The sequence below is a fragment of the Oryctolagus cuniculus genome, chromosome 18 (assembly GCF_051225735.1).
Source record: "Oryctolagus cuniculus isolate XC-2025 breed Fujian yellow rabbit chromosome 18, ASM5122573v1, whole genome shotgun sequence".
Taxonomy (NCBI): domain Eukaryota; kingdom Metazoa; phylum Chordata; class Mammalia; order Lagomorpha; family Leporidae; genus Oryctolagus; species Oryctolagus cuniculus.
Genome location: NC_142884.1, coordinates 18,312,155 through 18,330,886, shown reverse-complemented (window position 1 = coordinate 18,330,886; position 18,732 = coordinate 18,312,155). Strand labels below are relative to the sequence as shown.

Genomic DNA, 18,732 nt, shown 5'->3' with positions numbered 1-18,732 from the left:
GTTTGACAAAACTGCCTAGAACATACATTGGAAAAAGGATACTCTTTTCAATAAATGGTGCTGGCAAAACTGGATGTACATATTAGATCCCTGTATCTCACTATATAAAAAAATCAAGATGGATCAAAGACCTGAGACTATGTAACAACAGTTTCTAACAAGAAGAAAATGTAGGGGAAATACTTCAAGACATTGATTGTAGGTGATGACTTCCTGGATAAGACCACCAAAGCATAGGCAACAAAAGTAAATCTAAAATGGGATTATATCAGATTCAGAAGCTTCTGCACAGGAAAGTAAAAGTGAAGTTAAACTGAAGAGACACCTGACAGAATGGGAGCAGATATGTGCAAGCTTCTTATCTGTCAAAATATTAATATTCAAAATATATCAGCAACTCAAAATAATCAACCAATCCAATTAAGAAATGGGCAAAGAGAGGCTGGCATTGTGCTGTAGCAGGTTAAGCCACAGCCTGTGATGCCAGCATCCCAAATGGGCACCGGTTCATGTCCCAGTAGCTCCATATCCAATTCAGCTCCCTGGTAATGGCCTGGGAGAGCAGTAAAAGATGGCTGAAGTGCTTAGGCCCTTGCCACCAATGTGGGAGACCCAGAAAAAGCTCCTAGTTCCTGCTTTTGTCTGGCCCAGCCCTAGCCATTGTGGCCATTTGGGGAGTGAACCAGTGGATGGAAGATCTTTCTTTCTCTCTCTCTCTCTCTCTCTCTCTCTCCAACTCTGCTTTTCAAATAAATATATAAATATTTAAAAGAAAAAAGAAATGGGCGAAGAACTGAATAGACAGTTCTTAAAAAAGAAGAAATACAAATAGTCAACAAATGTATGATAAAATGCTCAGTATTCAATAGCCATCAGGGAAATGCAAATAAAATCTGTATGATACATTTCCCAGGAAACTTCCCATTCCAGTCTAATCTCGAGGATCAGAGTATGGCTAAATCACCCGAGATCAAAAAGAAACGAAGAAATCAGGCAGAGGCCATGGTGACCAGTGTGTAGATCTTGAGTCACACCTACATAGTAAGAGGTACCAGCAACTTGCCACACAAAGCTGAGCTGGTTACCTTTAGAAGCCCAGTGCAAAGTTCAACTAACTTGGGTCTCTAACTAGCTATTTTCCACACCTACCTTCAGACCCACCCCAATGACACTGCTGAGGCAGGAAGATGCCTGCCTCTAATCGTTTTTAATAAATAGGAGCTACAACAGTGAAGAACCAAAAAGCCTACCCAATGACCCCACAAAGGTAGGCAGACTGTGTGAACTTCGAAGAAGCAAGAGGCTAGATCTGCTAACCCTAGATCAATGACATTTTATACTCAGCCAAGAAAAGACTCCATGGTTCCACCCTGACATGGAGGCAATCCTCTGTCATGTATTTCCCAGCAGCATGGCCTCGGGGCCTGCCCACTTGAGCTGTGTCTCCACCTAACCTCAGAGGCTACTCCACAGACCTGCCCAATTGCAAAAATACAACTGCTCAGGCCAGCGCTGCGGCTCACTAGGCTAATCCTCCACCTTGCGGCGCCGGCACACTGGGTTCTAGTCCCAGTCGGGGCGCCGGATTCTGTCCTGGTTGCCCCTCTTCCAGGCCAGCTCTCTGCTGTGGCCCAAGAGTGCAGTGGAGGATGGCCCAGGTGCTTGGGCCCTGCACCCCATGGGAGACCAGGAGAAGCACCTGGCTCCTGCCATCGGATCAGCGCGGTGCGCTGGCCACAGCGCGCCGGCTGCGGCAGCCATTGGAGGGTGAACCAATGGCAAAGGAAGACCTTTCTCTCGGTCTCTCTCTCTCTCCCTGTCCACTTTGTGGGGAAAAAAAAAAAAAAAAAAAAAAAACTGCTCAGACAGAACAGTTCTGTGACCAGAAGCCATAGTAGTACCTTGCCAGCAGCTCCACATAACAGCACCTTGGTCAGTGGTCTTGCCAGACAGTAAGTCTAGCCCGCAGCCCCACTTGATGTCAAAGCAAAGGCAATGACAGCCAACTACAGACCCTAAAACAGCTCTGCCTGACCAGAGCTATTACCAGCTGGTCCTTCCAGAACCACAGGCTAAATTAAGCTGTGAAGCTCTTTCCCTGACAAAGAGCTTCTATAAAGGCCAAAAGAAGAACTGTCTCTATAAAAGCACTGAAATGCAAAGACACAAGAATGAGGAACAATCAAGGAACCTTTCAAAAGAAATGAATAAAGCTCCAACAATGGACCCTAACAAAATGGGTATCTATGAGATAACTGACAAATAATTCAGAACAAGGCTCTTAAATAAATTCAGTTAACTATAAGAAAATATTGATAAAAATTATATGAAATGTGAAAAACACATAAATAAGTTTGCAAAAAAAAAAAAAGACCCAAAAGCAAATCATAGAGATAGAAAATGCAACAGATCTACAGATCTTAAAAATTTAATAGAAAGTTTCAACAGTAAACTCAAGCAGAAGAATCAGTGAGCTCAAAGACAGCACATCCAAAATTATCTACTCAGAGGAACAAAAAGATGAAAAAGAATAATAGAAGTCTGGGAATTATGGAAATTTCCATCAATTGACCACATTTTTGAAGTTTGTAGAAGGAAAGAAGAGGCCAGAAAGCGTATTTTAGGAAGTAAGGGCTGATGATGATGATGATGATGGATGACAATATCCACGAATTAAAAAACATAGAGCCCTCCAATTGAATTCAACTCAAAGAATTCACCAAGATATGTAATAATCAAGTTTTCAAAAATTAAAGATAAGGAAAAAGTTCTGAAAGCCACAACATAGGAAACTTGTAACATGCAAAGGAGTGACAAACAGTACTATCAGCAGGTTGCTCAGAAGAAACCCTGTAGGCCAAAAGGGAGCAGAATGATATATTCCAAGTGCTGAAGAAAAATTACAAACTAAGAAACCTGTACTCTGCAAAATTGTCATTCAGAAATGATCGATGGGCTGGCATTGTGATATAGTGGGCAAAGCCACCATCTGTAACACCAGCATCCTATATGGGCATTGGTTCCAGTCCCTGTTGCCCCACATAAGATCCAGCTCCCTGCTAATGGCCTGGGATAGCAATAGAAGATGGCCCAAAGTGGTTGGGCCCCTGCAACCATGTGGGAGACCTGGAAGAAGCTCCTGGCTTCTGGTTTTGGTACAGCCCTGCCACTGCAGCTATTTGGGGAGTGAACGATTATGGAAGATCTCTCTCCTCCCATCTTTCTCTGTAACTCTGCCCTTCACATAAATGAAATAAATCTTAATTAAAAAAAAAAAAGAAATGGAGAAATAAAAACTTTCCAAGACAAACAAAAGCTAAGGGAGTTCATTAACTGTAAGCTTGCCACTCAGGATGTACTAAAAGTCCTGAAACAAAAGGCTCCTAAGTAATATGAAATATATGAAAGCACAAAATTCAATAAGTATAGTAATTAAAACAGAGCCATATTCAGGATACACAATTATAATGATGACATATCATTTTATCTCTAGTACAAGAGTTAAAGACAAAATTATTAATACACACAGCAAAAATAGTCAAGTCACACATTACAAAATGATGTAAATATCAAAAACACATAATGTGAGAGAAAGAAAGCAGTAAAAACGTTGCATGCAAAGTTGTTATCACCTTTAAATAAGCTGTTACACAATATTCTCTATAAGCCTCAAACTAACTGTAAGGTAAAAATCTTCAGGAGACACATAAAACAAATAGAAAAGATTCAAAGCATGTAACTACAGAAAACTACCAACCCACTAAGGAAGACATCAAAAAAGGAAAAAACTCAGAATCTAGAAAACAGAACAATAAAATTGTAGTCCTTACCTATATAAACAATTACCTTTCCTTACCTATATCAACATTTATTTGGAATGTAAATTGATTAATTTTTCCCTTCAAAAGGTACAGAGCGTGGAGTGGGCATTATGATACCGTAGGTTAAGCCATCACTGGAACTCTAGCATCGCGTATCTCAGGACTGGTGTGAGTCCTGGCTACTCTGCTTCAGATTCAGCTTCCTGCTAATGTGCCTGGGATGCAGCAGCAGATGGCCCACGTATTTGGGCCCCTGCTACCCATGTAGGAGACCAGGATGGAGTTCTTAGCCTGTCCCAGACCTACATCTGGTTGTCATGTCCACTTGGGGAATGAACCAGTAGATGATTCTCTCTCCATCCCCTACCCATCGTTGTCATTCTACCTTTCAAATAAATAAATGAATGAATCTTTAAAAGAAAAACAACATAGCAAATGAACAGATTAAAAAAAAAGACTCAACTACATGCTGCTTATAAAATGAGTTGTTATCTCATTTATAAGGACACCCACCGACTGAAAGTAAAGGGACACAGCAAATTATCCACACATGAGGAAACCAAACTACAGCGGGGAGAACTTACATCAGATAAAATAGATGTTTAAGTCAAAAACTGTAGCAAAAAAGGACATTATATTATGATGAAGAGTTCAATTCAGTAAGCGGATATGACAAATACAAATATATATGCAATTAACACCAGAGAACATAAATAAAGAAAACAAATATTAAGGGATCTGAACAAGAAGAGAGAGTGCAATACAATTAATAGTAGGGAACTTTGGGGCCGGCACCGTGACAATAGGGGGTAAAGCCGCCACCTGCAGTGCTATCATCCCATATTCCCATATGAGTTCAAGTCCCGGCTGCTCCACTTCCAATTCAGCTCTCTGCTATGGCCTGGGAAAGCCAGTTGAGGATGGACCAAGTCCTTGGGGCCCCTGCACCCACATGGGATACCCAGAGGAAGCTCCTGACTCCTGGCTTCTGATTGGCGCAGCTCCGACCATTGCAGCCAATTGGGGAGTGAACCAGTGGATGGAAGACCTCTCTCTCTCTCTCTCTCCTTCTCCCTCTGTGTAACTCTGACTTTCAAATAAATAAATAAATCTTAAAAAAAAAAAAAATAGTAGGGAACACTGGACAAATCATCCAGCCAGAAAGTTAGTAAGTAAACACTGGATGTGGACAACACTTTAACTTCAGTTTTGGACCTAACAGACATAAACAGAACATTCCATTCAACATCAATAAAATGTACATTTTTCTCAATTACACATGAAACATTCTCCAGGATAGATCACATGTTAGGATACAAAAAGAAGCTTAATAAATTTAAGATCCAAATCATAGCACATATCTTTTCTAATTACAATGGTATGAAATTAGAAATCAACAACAGATAGAATTTTAGAAAACCCACATATATTTGCACATGAAAATTAAACAAGCTCCAGAATAACCAATGGACCAATAAAGAAATTAAAAGGGAAAATTAAAAAATAACGAGATAAATTAAAATGCTAGCTAGTCACAAAGCTCACAGCAATATATGCCTACATCAAAAGAAAGATCTCAACATTTCTCCTTAAGGAATTAGAAAAAGAACAAACTAAGCCCAAAGTTAGTAGAAGGAATGAAATAATAAAAGATTAGAGAGGAAACTTAAAAAAACTAGAAAAATAATACAAAAGATCAACAAAAAGAAGAGTTGGTTTGTTAAAAAAGATTAACAAACTAACACACCTTTAGGTAGATTAAGAAAAAAACTCAAAATCAGAGGCGACATTACAACTGATACTACAGAAAAAAAAGAATCATAAGAAACTACTATGAGCAACTACATACCAACAAATTGGATAAACTAGAAGAAATGAATTCCTAGATGTATACAATCTATTAAGACAGAATAATTGGGGCCGGCGCCATGGCTCACTTGGTTAATCCTCCACCTGCAGCACCAGCATCCCATATGGGTGCCAGGTTCTAGTCCCGGTTGCTCCTCTTCCAGTCCAGCTCTCTGCTGTGGCCCCGGGAAGGCAGTGGAGGATGGCCCAAGTGTTTGGGCCCTGCACCCCATGGGAGACCAGGAGGAAGCATTTGGCTCCTGGCTTCGGATCGGCACAGTGCCGTCGGTAGCAGCCATTTGAGGAGTGAACCAACAGAAGGAAGACCTTTCTCTCTGTCTCTCTCTCTCACTGTCTATAACTCTACCTATCAAATAAATAAATAAAAAAATTTTTTAAAAAGACAATAATGAAGGAATAGAGTAATAAGTAGCACTAGCAATGAATCACTAACAACAGCAACATTCCTTCAAAGAAAAGCCTAGGATCTGATAGTTTCACTCCTGAACTCTACCAAAATTTCAAGAATACTTGCAATATCAATCCTTATCAAACTCTTCCAGTCATTGAAGAGGGGGAAATACAAATACTTCAGACTCACTTTACAAAACCAGCATTACCATGATACCAAAGCTAGACATTAAAAAAAAAAAAAGCCAACATCTTGATGAATTATGTAGATTGAAAAATCCTCAGCTAAATATAGCAAAGCAAATTCACCAACACATTAAAAGGATCACCAATCATGAATTAGTGGGATGTATCCTTGGAATGTAAGCATGGTTCAACAAAGACAAGTCCATAAATGTAATATATTAATAGAATGAAAGACAAAACCATATGACAATTTTATTAAATATAGAAAAACTATTTAACAAAATTCAAAATAATTTCATAATAAAAATCCCTCATCAAATTAGGAATAGAAACAGTGTACCTCAACACAATAAAGCCCACAGCTAATATTATACTGAACAATGAAAAGCTGAAAGCTTTCTACTAAGATCTGAAACAAGAATGCTTACTCTCATCACTTCTATTCAGCATGATACTGGAAATCCTTGCTAAAGCAGTTAGCCAAGAAAAAGAAATAAAAGGCATTCAAATTGGAAAGAAAGGAAATCATTATTGTTTGCTTATGACAAGATCTTATATGTAAAAAAAAATCTAGACTCTGGCCGGCGCCGCGGTTCAATAGGCTAATCCTCCACCTAGCGGCACCGGCACACCGGGTTCTAGTCCCAGTCGGGGCACTGGATTATTTCCCGGTTGCCCCTCTTCCAGGCCAGCTCTCTGCTGTGGCCCGGGAAGGCAGTGGAGGATGGCCCAAGTGCTTGGGCCCTGCACCCCATGGGAGACCAGGAGAAGCACCTGGCTCCTGCCTTCGGATCAGCGCGGTGCGCCGGCCGCAGCGCGCCAGCCGTGGCTGCCATTGGAGGGTGAACCAACGGCAAAAGGAAGACCTTTCTCTCTGTCTCTCTCTCTCACTATCCACTCTGCCTATCAAAAAAAAATCTAGACTCTACCAAAAAACTATTAATGAACAAATACAGTAAAATTGAGGACACAAAATCAATACAAAAAATCAACAGTTTGTGCAAACAACAACTATCTGAAAACAGAAACAACAAAAAGATCCAAGGGAATAATCCTATTTACAATAGTTACCAATTTAAAAAGAAATCAGATATAAATTTAACAAATGAGGTGAAAGACTTGTATACTGAAAACTGTAAGATATTGAAGAGAAAAACAGAAGCATTGAAAGATATTCCACATTCATGGATTGGAAGACTTAATTCTGCTGAAATACCCATACTACCCAAAGTGATTTACAGATTCAATACAATTGCTATCACAATTCCAATGTTATTTTTTTCCTCTCAGACACAGAAAAAAATAATAATAAAGCTCATTTGGAACTACAAGAAACTCCAAACAGCCACAGAAATCATGGGCAAGAAAAACATGGAACTAATCTGGAGACATTATACTACCTAATTTCAAACTAAAACTAAAACTAAAACTAAAATGCTGGCAAAAACAGACACATCAAGTAATGAGACAGGAGAGAACTCAGAAATGAACCCACATCTGACTGATTTTTAACAAAGGTGCCAGGAAAACAAAATGAAAAAGGATAATCTCTTCAAGAAACGGTATTGGGAAAACATGAAGGAAAATGAAACTGTATCCTTCTTTCAAAAATCAACTCAAAATGGATTAAAGGCTAGAAATTATAAAAGTACTAAAAAGAAATGGGGGAAACTACACAACATTTATCTGGGCAATGATTTTCTGATTTGATTCCAAAAGAACAGACAATGAAAGCAAAATTAAAAAGCAATAAAAGCAAAATTAATATGTCAAACTACAGGATTCTACATAGCAAAGGATGTAATTCAGTGTGTAAAGAGAATCTACAAATTGGGTGAAAATACTCACAAGCCTTAAATCTGAAAAGATACTGATATCCAAAATATATAAAGAACTCAAGAGAAAGAAAACAAAAACAATTTAAAAATAACCAAGGGGCCTGAATGGATATTTCTGAAGACATGACACACAAATGGTCAAGAGATATGTGAAAAAAAAAGTTCAGCACTGCTCATAATTCGAGAAATTAAAACCCAATGAGTTATCACTTCATACCTGTCAGAATGGCTATTCTCAGAAAGATGAGAGTACATGTCAGCAATGATATGTACACAAGGGAACCTTTGTATACTTTTGGTGGTTCTGTAAAATCACTGCAGCCATTCACAAAAAGCAGAGAGATCCCTCAAAACACTAAAGAAAGAATTGCTATATGATCTGTAATCCCACTCCTGAGTATTTACTAAAAAGATTTGAAATCAGTTTGTTGAAGATACCTCTACTCCCCTGAAGCACTAGTCACAATCAATAAGTTATGGAATCAGCCTAAGGATCACATCAACAGGTAGAAAGAAAATGTGGTGTGGGTGTATACACAAAAATTTGAAGGAAATTCTGTCATTTGTGATAAGTATTGAATTGGAGATCACTATATTGTGTAATAAACCAGGCACAGACAAACAACACATACTTCTAATTATGTGTAATCAAAGATGGTAGAACCCACAGAAGCAAAGAATAGAATGGTAGTCACAAAATTTAAGAGAGGGGCCAGCACTGTGGTGTAGCAGGTTAAGCAGCCACCTGCAGCCGCTTATATAAACACCAGTTTGAATCCTGGCTGCTCCACTTCCAATCTAGCTCCCTGATGATGGCCTGAGAAAACTGTGGAAGATGATCCAAGTCCCCTACACCAACATGGGAGACCTGGAGGAAGCTCCTGGCTCTGGCTTCAGATCAGCCCAGCTGTGGCTGTTGCGGCCATCTGGGGAGTGAGCCCGCAGATAGAAGACCTCTCTCCCTGTCTGTCACTCTCTCTGTCTGTAACTCTGCCTCTCAGATAATAAATAAATAAATCTTTTTTAAAAAATGAGAGTAAGGGAATGATAGATCATGGTCAACAGATACAAAAATCTCAGATAGGAGGAATCAGGGCTTTTTTACTTTTGAAATTTGCCTAAAAGCATGGTAAATAATTAATAGTGTAGTTTACATTACAAAAATTGCTAAATATCAAATGTTCTGCTTAGCTTGATTTACATAATCCACATTATATTCATAAATCAATTAGTGCCCCATATATATATATATACACAATTATAATTGTCAATTTACATTAGAAAATAAGCAAACTCTCTAACTCTGCCTGTCAAAAAAATAAAAAATAAAAATAAATAAAAAGAAAAGAAGCAAAAAGAATTTTTAATTTGAGTTTAAAGGCCCTGCTCCTAAAAGGTAATAGTTCTGATGACGACAGGTCATTTGTATATATTGATCATGGGATCTATGGGATTTAGGGTCACTGAATATTGATGATGCCTAATGATATTACTGGCAAGACCATCCAATCCATTAAAGAGTATCTGAGTATAATTCAGATCGTTCACAAGTGTTGTTGAATATATAAAACTCTGGAAATCTACCAAAGTATTTTATGAAGTTAAATGAACTCACATAATAAAACTAGACACACAGCTCAGGAAGTCAATCTCAGGAATAAACATAGGTAAAATTTTAAAGATTTATTTATTTACTTGAAAGTAGGGGGGCTTGGGGAAAGGTGTCTTCCATCCACTAGTTCAATCCCTAAATATCCACAATGGCCTGGGCTGGACCAGGCTTAAGCCAGAATTCTGGAACTCCATCCAAGTCTCCCATGTGGGTGATGGGGGCCCCAACACTTGGGACATCCTCTGCTGCTTTTATCAGGCTACCAGCAGGGAGCTGGATGGGAACTGGAGCAGCTGGACACAAACTGGCACCCATATGGGATGCTGGCATCACAGGTGGTGGCTTTACCCTTAATGCCACAATGCCGGCCCCACAAAAAATTTGTAAAATGTATTTTAAGACCATTTATCAAAAACTATATGAGATTTGAGATGTGTATATGGCTTATTTGAGATGGGTATATGGTTAAGCTGTAGGCTTGAATACCTACATCCTGTATCAGATTACCTGAGTTCAGTTTCTGGGTCTGGTTTCTGATTCCAGCTTTCTGCTAATGAAGACCCTGACAGGCAGTGGTGATGACTCAAATAGTTGGATTCCTGCCACCTATGTGGGAGACCTCAACTGAGTTCCTGGGTCCTGGCTTTCAGCTTCTACCTGCGTCCAACCCTTGGGGATAATCGAGGAATTAACCAGTGGATATACTGTGTCTCAAATAAATATAATTATTTTTTAATTAATTAATTTATTTTTTGACAGGCAGTTAGAGAAAGAGAGAGAGAGAGACAAAGAGAAAGGTCTTCCTTTTTCCATTGGTTCACCCCCCAAATGGCCGCATGGCTGGTACGCTGTGCCGATCTGAAGCCAGGAGCCAGGTGCTTCATCCTGGTCTCCCATGCGGGTGTAGGGCCCAAGCACTTGGGCCATCCTCCACTGCCTTCCTGGGCAACAGCAGAGAACTGGACTGGAAGAGGAGCAACCGGGACAGAATCCGGCTCCCCAACCGGGATATTTTTTAAAGATTTATTGATTTATTTGAAAGGCAGAGGCAGAAAGAGAGAAATATTCTATCCGCTGGTTCACTCCCAAAGTGGCCACAATGGCCAGAGCTTGGGTCGATCTAAAGCCAGGAGCCTGGAGCTTCTTCCAAGTCTCCCACGCGGGTGCAAGGGCCCAAACGCTTGGGCCATCTTCTGCTTTCCCAGGCCATAGTAGAGAGCTAGACTGGAAGTGAAGCAAATGGGACTCAAAGAGGTGCCCATATAGGATGCCAGCACTACAGGTGGTAGCTTTACCCAGTATACCACAGCACCTCCACCAAATATAATTTTTCAAAAAACTCTTTAAATCAGAATAGTTCTTCCTTAATCTAATTAGGGATATTTACCAGACACATATAGAAATACATTTAATAAACATTAATACATTGCCAATAAAGTTTGAAAAAAAAAAAAAAACACCAAAATATTTGGAGGCAGGCATTGTGGCATAGCAGTTATAATTGCCACTTGGGATACCCACATCCCATATCAGAGTGCCAGTTCAAGTCCTAGTTGTTCTGCTTCCAGTCCAGTTCCTTGTTAATGTGTCTGAGAAGCAGTAAAGGATTACTCAAGTACTTAAATTCTTTATACCTATATGGGAAACCCAGATGGCGTTTGTGGCTCCTGGTGAACTTCAGCCTGGTCTAATCCCATCTCCTGTGGCCATTTGGTGAGTGAACCAGCAGATGGAGGATCTATTGCTCTCTCATCTGTTTTTTAAATAAATAAAATCTTTTTAAAAAAATTGTTTTCAGAGGCCAGCGCTGAGGCGTAGTAGGCTAAGCCACTGCCTGCAGTGCCAGCATCCCATATATGTGCCGGATCATGTCTTGACTGCTCCTCTTCCAATCCAGCTCCCTCTGATGGCCTGGGAAAGCATAGAAGACAGCTCACATGCTTGGGCCCCTGCACCTGTATGGGAGACTGGAAGAAGTACCTGGCTTCTGGCTTGGGATTTGCCCAGCTCTAGCCATTGCAGCCATTTGGGGAGTGAACCAGCAGATGGAAGATCTTTCTTTCTGTAACTCCATCTCTCAAATAAATAAAAATCTTTTAAAAAATTGTTTTCAAATTCTGCTAAATAGCCAACTGAATATAGTTTCCAAAAAAGATAAATAGAGGGGTCAGCACTGGCGCAGCAGATTAAAACCCCAGCATACAGCGTCAGCATCCTACATGGGTGCCAGTTCGAGTCTTGGTTGTTCCATTTCCTTTTTTTTTTTTTTTTTTTTTTTAAGATTTATTTTATTTATTTGAAAGACAGAGTTACAGAGAGAGGTAGAGACAGAGAGAGAGGTCTTCCATCTGATGGTTCACTTCCCAGATGGCCGCAATGGCAGGAGCTACGTCAATCCAAAGCCAGGAGCCAGGAGCTTCTTCCGGGTTTCCCACGCAGATGCAGGGGCCCAAGAACTTGGGCCATCTTCTACTGCTTTCCCAGGCCACAGCAGAGAGCTGGATAGGAAGTGGAGCAGCCGGGACTAGAACCGGTGCCCATATGGGATGCCGGTGCTTCAGGTCAGGGCTTTAACCCACTGTGCCACAGTGCTGGCCTCTCCATTTCCAATCCAACTCTCTGCTGTGACTTGGGAAAGCCATTGAAGATGGCCCAACTCCTTGGGCCCCTAAACTCACGTGGGAGACCTGGAAGAAGCTCCTGACTCCTGGCTTCAGATCAGCTAAGCTCTGGCCGATGTGGTCATTCAGGGAATGAACCAGCAGATAGAAGACTTCTTTCTCTCTCTGGCTCTCTCTCTCTGTAACTCTTTCAAATAAATAAATATTTAAAAAAAAAAAAAAAGATAAGGCTGGCACTGTGGCACAGCGGATTAACACCCTGGCCTGAAGTGCCAGCATCCCATACGGGCACTGGTTCGAGACCCGGATACTCCACTTCCGATCAAAGCTCTCTGCTATGGCTTGGGAAATCAGCAGAAGTGGCCCAAGTCCTTGGGCCCCTGCACCTGCATAGGAGACCCAAAAGAAGCTCCTGGCTCCTGGCTTCGGATCGGTGCAGCTCCGACCATTGCAGCCAATTGGGGAGTGAACCATCAGATGGAAGACCTCGCTCTGTCTGCCTCTCCTCTCTCTGTGTAACTCTGACTTTCAAATAAATAATCTTTAAAAAAAAAAACAACAGATAAATAGAAAAAGGAAAGATATATTTAGAAACCAAGACCTTAAAATCCAGTATTATCCACTAAAATATGGTTAGATATTTCTATCAGGTTATTGACAATTTCCACAAATGGATATTTATATGTATACACATATATAAATTATACAAATATGTACAATACATACATCATACATAAATATATAATATGTGCTAACCATTTAGATAATGTCATAGAAAATATTCTATTCATTATGTTAATAAAATTTCTGAAGCTCTAAGGAAATTGCTTAGAAGAAATGCACAAGAACCTTTGAGAAAAAAACGAACATACAGAGGACATAAAAAAAGTAAAAACTGTTAATCCTGAAAAACATCAATGAATGTTGGATAAAATACGACAACCATCCTTTTAAGAGCACGCTAAGCTTAAAAGACAGTAAAGAGTCAGAAGTGGCAAATGAAATAAGAATTAGAAACTAGAGAAGTAAACATGCTGTTAAGTTACAGATACCCTCAGGACATCTACTGACTTTATTTACCTAAAAGTATCATATTGGTCTGAAAAATTCCAAGAGATAAAGCAATGAGCGCACAAGAAAGCTGGTGTTAGAATTAAACCTCTTTATAATTATAAAGTGGAACTATCCAAGGCCTCCAGTTCAGACAAATAGAGGGAAAAAAAAATCCATCTGACTTTAAAGGAAAATGACAAGGAACATCTCAGTCTTGTCCTGGTCTCTTAATGAAAAGAAGAAAAAAATTGTTATGGATAATTTATTATTATACAGGAGATCTCACTTGTGAATGAAATAGCAAAATTAGAACTTTCCCCAGAAAGCTGCTGAATTGCTGAATATAAATGCTTAAAATATATGAAATATCATATAAAAACCAAAAGAAGAGGATAAGTTTTAAAAATATCTGAGATAAGGGGAGAATACCAAGCATCTAGAACTGAAATAATTTAAACAATTAAATGAAAATCTTAAAGAAAAAAAAATCTTAAAAACAGCCAGAGAGAAAATGCACATTACTTACAAAAGGAACAACATGAAACAGATGGCAGATTTCCCATGAGCAACAATAGAAGCCAAAAGACAGTGGAATAGTATCTTCAGAGTGCTGAGAAAAAAATGTCAGCATAGAAATTTATACCCAGTTAAATCACCAGGAAAGAATGACCATGAAACAGGTTATTTTGCAAAATCAACAAAAATTAAAATGCATAGGATTTACTAAAAAACTTTCCTTAATCTATTTCATCATAAATAAAATGACCATGGAAGGAATGTATGATGGAAAAGTAGTTTGCAAATAAAAGATTAGTCATAGAATAAATTCACAAGTAAACACTGACATTATAAAACAAAAATAAAGCATGTTTTAGAGGTTAAAAAGAGAACAGAACTAAAAACTAAAATACCAGACAACATAATAGATGAGAGAAATCAAAATTAAAGCATTCCATATTCCTTTCTATTGTCCTGGGGGTGGGGAATTTAGATGTTAATTTTAGCTGTTGCTGAATTCAGTGTGTGTGTGTGTGTGTGTGTGTGTATGACTTAGACAATAATGATAATGATTAAAATACCAAAACAGGCAAAAAAATACCCCAAAAATGTTTCAATTCAGCAATAATGGCAGAAATGTTATTTTTTACAAAAAGTTGACAAAGTTATCTTGAAATGATAATATCCAGTATTGATAAAAGTATAGCAAAAGAGCACACTTTTATACTTCTTGGTAAATTGCTGATAAGAATTCTGTGATGGGCAGGCATTAGGTACAGCAGTAAAGACAAGGCTTAGGATGCTTGCATCCCATATCAGAGTACCTGGTTTGAATCCCATCCAGCTTTCTGCTAATGCACATCCTAGGAGACAGCAGATGGCGGCTTAAGTAATTCAGTCCCTGCCACTCACCAGGTAGCCCTAGATTGAGTTCCCAGCTCTAGACCTCCACCTAGCCCAGCCCCACATGTTAGGGGCATATGAGGAATGAACCAGGAGATGGGAGATCTCCATCTCTGACTTTTTTTTTTAAGATTTTGTTAATTTTTTCTCATCTCTCTATTGAACCTCATTGCCATAACAGCCAATTTATTTCATGGTGTACTATCCTTTATGTTTTTCAACTTGTTAGCCTAGATATCCTAGAGGTGGGAGGAAGGCATATACAAGGTTATGTCCAAAAGTCTGTGGAAAATGGAATTAAAAGGTAAGTTTATTTTAGTGCAAAAGATGTTGAAATCCATGCATATGTGAGGTCTTCAAAAAGTTTATGGAAATGGAATGCATATTAAAAAAAAAAAAAAAAAAACTATGCATGAATTTCAATACTTATTGTACCAAAATTTTTTTTTAAATTATTGAGAGGCAGAGAGAAGCAGACAGATGGACAGGCAGGTAGACAGAGCAACCTACCATGCAGTGGTTTACTCCCTAAATGCCTGCAATAGCCAGGGGCTAAAGCTGGAAGCCAGGAAGTCAGTCCAGGTCTCCCACAGGAGTAGCAGGATCCCAACTATTTGAGCCTTCATTAGTTGCCTCCCAGAGACTACATTAGAATGAAGATGGATTCAGGGCTGGAGCTGCAATTCAAACCCAGGTATTCTGATATGGGATACAGGCATCAACAGGTATCTTAACCACTGAGACAAATATCCATTCCCTTAATAAACTTATCTCTTTTTTCTTTTTTGAAATATTTAATTTATGTATTTGAGAGGTAGAGTTACAGACAGTGAGAGGGAGAGATAGAAAGGTCTTGCATCCACTGGTTCACCCACCAATTGGCCACAATGGCCGGTGCTGAGCCGATTCAAAGCCAGGAGCCAGGAGATTCCTCCAGTTCTCCCACACAGTGCAGGGACCAAGCACTTGGGCCATCCTCTACTGCTTTCCCAGGCCATAGCAGAGAGCTGGATCAGAAGAGGAACACCTGGGATTCAAACCACTGCCCATATGTGATGCCAGCACTGCACATGGAAGATTAACCTACTGTGCCACAACGCCGGCCCCTAAAGTTATCTTTTAATTCCACTATTCAAGAACTTTTAAAATACTCTTGTATTTTACTGAAAGATTTCTGCAAAGCACTATGTAAACTAAACATTGTATTTGGATTGACTAATTGTTTTAATATCCATTAAAACATTTAATAATCATTAAATATGTATATCTTCTGGTACAATTATTAATAAAAACTGCAAAACTTGATTTGCACTAAAAGGGATTAGAGGGGCTGGTGATGTGGCACAGCCAGTAAAGCTGCTGCCTACAGTGCCAGCATCCCACGTGGACACTGGTTCAAGTCCTGGCTGCTCCACTTTTTTTTTTTTTTTAAGATTTATTTATTTATTCAAAAAGCAGAGTTACTGAGAGTCAGAAAGAGAGAGAGAGAGGTCTTCCATCCACTGGTTCATTCCCCAGATGGCCACGCTGGCTGGAGCTGTGCCAATCCGAAGCCAGGAGCCAGGAGCCTGGAGCTTTTTCTGGGTCTCCCACACAGGTGCAGGGGCCAAAGGACTTGGACTATCTTCCATTGCTTTCCCAGGACATAGCAGAAAGCTGGACTAGAAGTGGAGCGGCCGGAACTCGAACCAGCGCACATATGGGATGCTGGCACTGCAGGTGCCAGCCCCTATTCCACTTTTGATCCAGCTCTCTGCTATGTCCTGGGAAAGCCATGGGACATAGTACAAGTCCATGGGTCCCTGCACCCATGTGGGAAACCAAGAAGAAGCTCCTGGCGCCTGGCTTCAGCCTGGCCCAACACTGGCTGTTGTAGCCATCTGGAGAGTGAACCAGCAGATGGAAGAACTCTCTCTGCCTCTCCTTCTTTCTCTGTGTAACTTTGACTTTCAAATAAATCGTCTTTTTTTTTTTTTAAGTAATTAGATACATATGATGAAAACATAAAAGATAACTCGTAGAGCCAACGTTGTGGTATACAAAGTAAAGCCACCACCTCAACACCAGCATCTGACGTGGGTCCTGGTTTATGTCTTGGTTGTTCCATTTCTGATCCAGCTCCCTGCTAATGACCCAGGAAAGGCATCAGAATATGGCCCAAGTGCTTGGGCCGCTGCCACCCATGTGGGAGACCTGGATGTGGCTCCCAGTTCCTAGGTTTGGGCTGGCCCAGCTCTGGCAGCCATTTGGGGAGTGAACCAGAGGGCAGAAAATCTCTCTCCCCCTCTCTCTGTAACTCTGATTTTCAAATAAATAAATAAATCTTAAAAAAAAAAAAAAACAAGAGAGAGAGAGAGAGAGAGAGAGAGAGAGAGAGAGAGAGGCTAGCGTTATGGTGAAGTGGGTAAAGCTGTTGCCTGTGATGCCAGCACCCTACATGAGTGCCAGTTTTGAGTCTCATCTGCTTCACTTCTGAACCAGCTTCCTGCTAATGGCCTGGGAAAGCAGCAGAATATGGCTCAAGTGCTTGGTCCCCTACCACCCATGTGGATGAGACTCGTGGCTCCTGGCTTCCACCCGAATGAGCCCTGGCCACGCAGCCATTTTGGGAGTGAACCAGCAGGTAGAGGATCTATCTCTGTTTCTCCCTCTCTCTCTCTGTAACCCTGCCTTTCAAATAAATAAATAAATCTTTAAAACAACAAAAAAAGCTTGAGCAATACTTTAAAAAAAAAAAGATAACTTGAACAAGTATATAAATAGTGTATGTCTTCCAAAGAAAACAAGGGGGCAAAATGATATGATTTGAAAAAAGAAAAACAGTTATATCCATTCTAAACAGGGAAAGAGAATAAGTATGGGTAGCCTGTAAAGTTAGTAAACAACACATACAATTGGAAAGAAATAAATCCAAGCATACTGGTAGGTAAACAGTTAACTACATGGAGTGAACCTTCAAATTTAAAAACTAAATTCTCTGATAATACCGTATTATAGTGGTTATCAAATGTGTAAATATTTGAACAACATGAAGAGTTTCAAAAAATAATGATACTTATGTCCCATGCCCAGAGATAGTTTTAATTGTATGGGGTATGCCCTTGGCTCTGAAATTTTTAAGACCTCAGCCACTTCTAAAGTGCATACAAATTCAGAAACTACTTCCATATTGTTTTATAAAGTGGTTATGCCAATTGATACCATGAAACAATTCTATGAGATATAATCCATGTACCTACAGTTCACTCATTTAAAGTGCACAATTAAATGGTTTTTCATGTACAAAATTTTGTTAATATTTTATCACCTCCCCTCCCACCACCAAAAAAACACTGTGCCTATTAACAGTCACTTCTCATCTCCCCATTGCCCTTATCCTATCTCCTTGCTGGGCAACCATTAATCTACTTTGTATTTTCATAGGATTGCCAATTGTGGACATTTTATATAACTGCAGTTATCCAATATGTAGCCTTTTGTGTCTGGCTTCTTCCATTTAACATGTTTTCAAAGTTCACCCACACTGTAGCATGTATCAGAACTTCATTATTTTTATTGCTGAATAATATTCCATTAGAAGGATAGACCAAATTTTATTCATCTTTTCATTAGTTGAAGAATAGATAGGTTGTTTCCATTTTTGGCCATTGTGAATAAGGAAGTATACCTTCTACCTCCAAATGTCAAAAATATAATCTGTGGCATGTGACATAATTATCAGTGATTTTAATTTAATTTTCAGTTGATCATCTTTTAATATGTTTACTGGCCCATTTCCTTTACCCCAAATTGCCTATAAATAACTTTTATGTGATTTTTCAAAAAGTTATTTACCTCTTTCTTACTAATCTATAGAAACTTCTTTTTAAAGATTTATTTACTTATTTGAGGCCAGTGCCGCAGCTCAATAGGCTAATCCTCTGCCTTGCGGCGCTGGCACA

At 39.5% G+C, this 18,732-nt stretch overlaps 1 protein-coding gene across 6 annotated transcripts in view; it reads right to left on the bottom strand.

The window, feature by feature from the left end:
* The window catches only part of LOC100346786 (uncharacterized), a 51,615-nt gene that overhangs the window by 15,994 nt on the left and 16,889 nt on the right, over positions 1 to 18,732 (bottom strand). Inside the window, exon 2 of one of the 6 annotated variants that reach the window (XM_051847079.2) lies at positions 13,917 to 14,000. The exons of the other annotated variants lie outside the window; for them this stretch is intronic. Within the exon in view, the coding sequence (XP_051703039.1) occupies positions 13,917 to 13,953 (37 nt within the window). The 5' untranslated portion in view covers positions 13,954 to 14,000. The remainder of the gene's footprint in view (positions 1 to 13,916; positions 14,001 to 18,732) is intronic. 6 annotated transcript variants of the gene reach the window in all.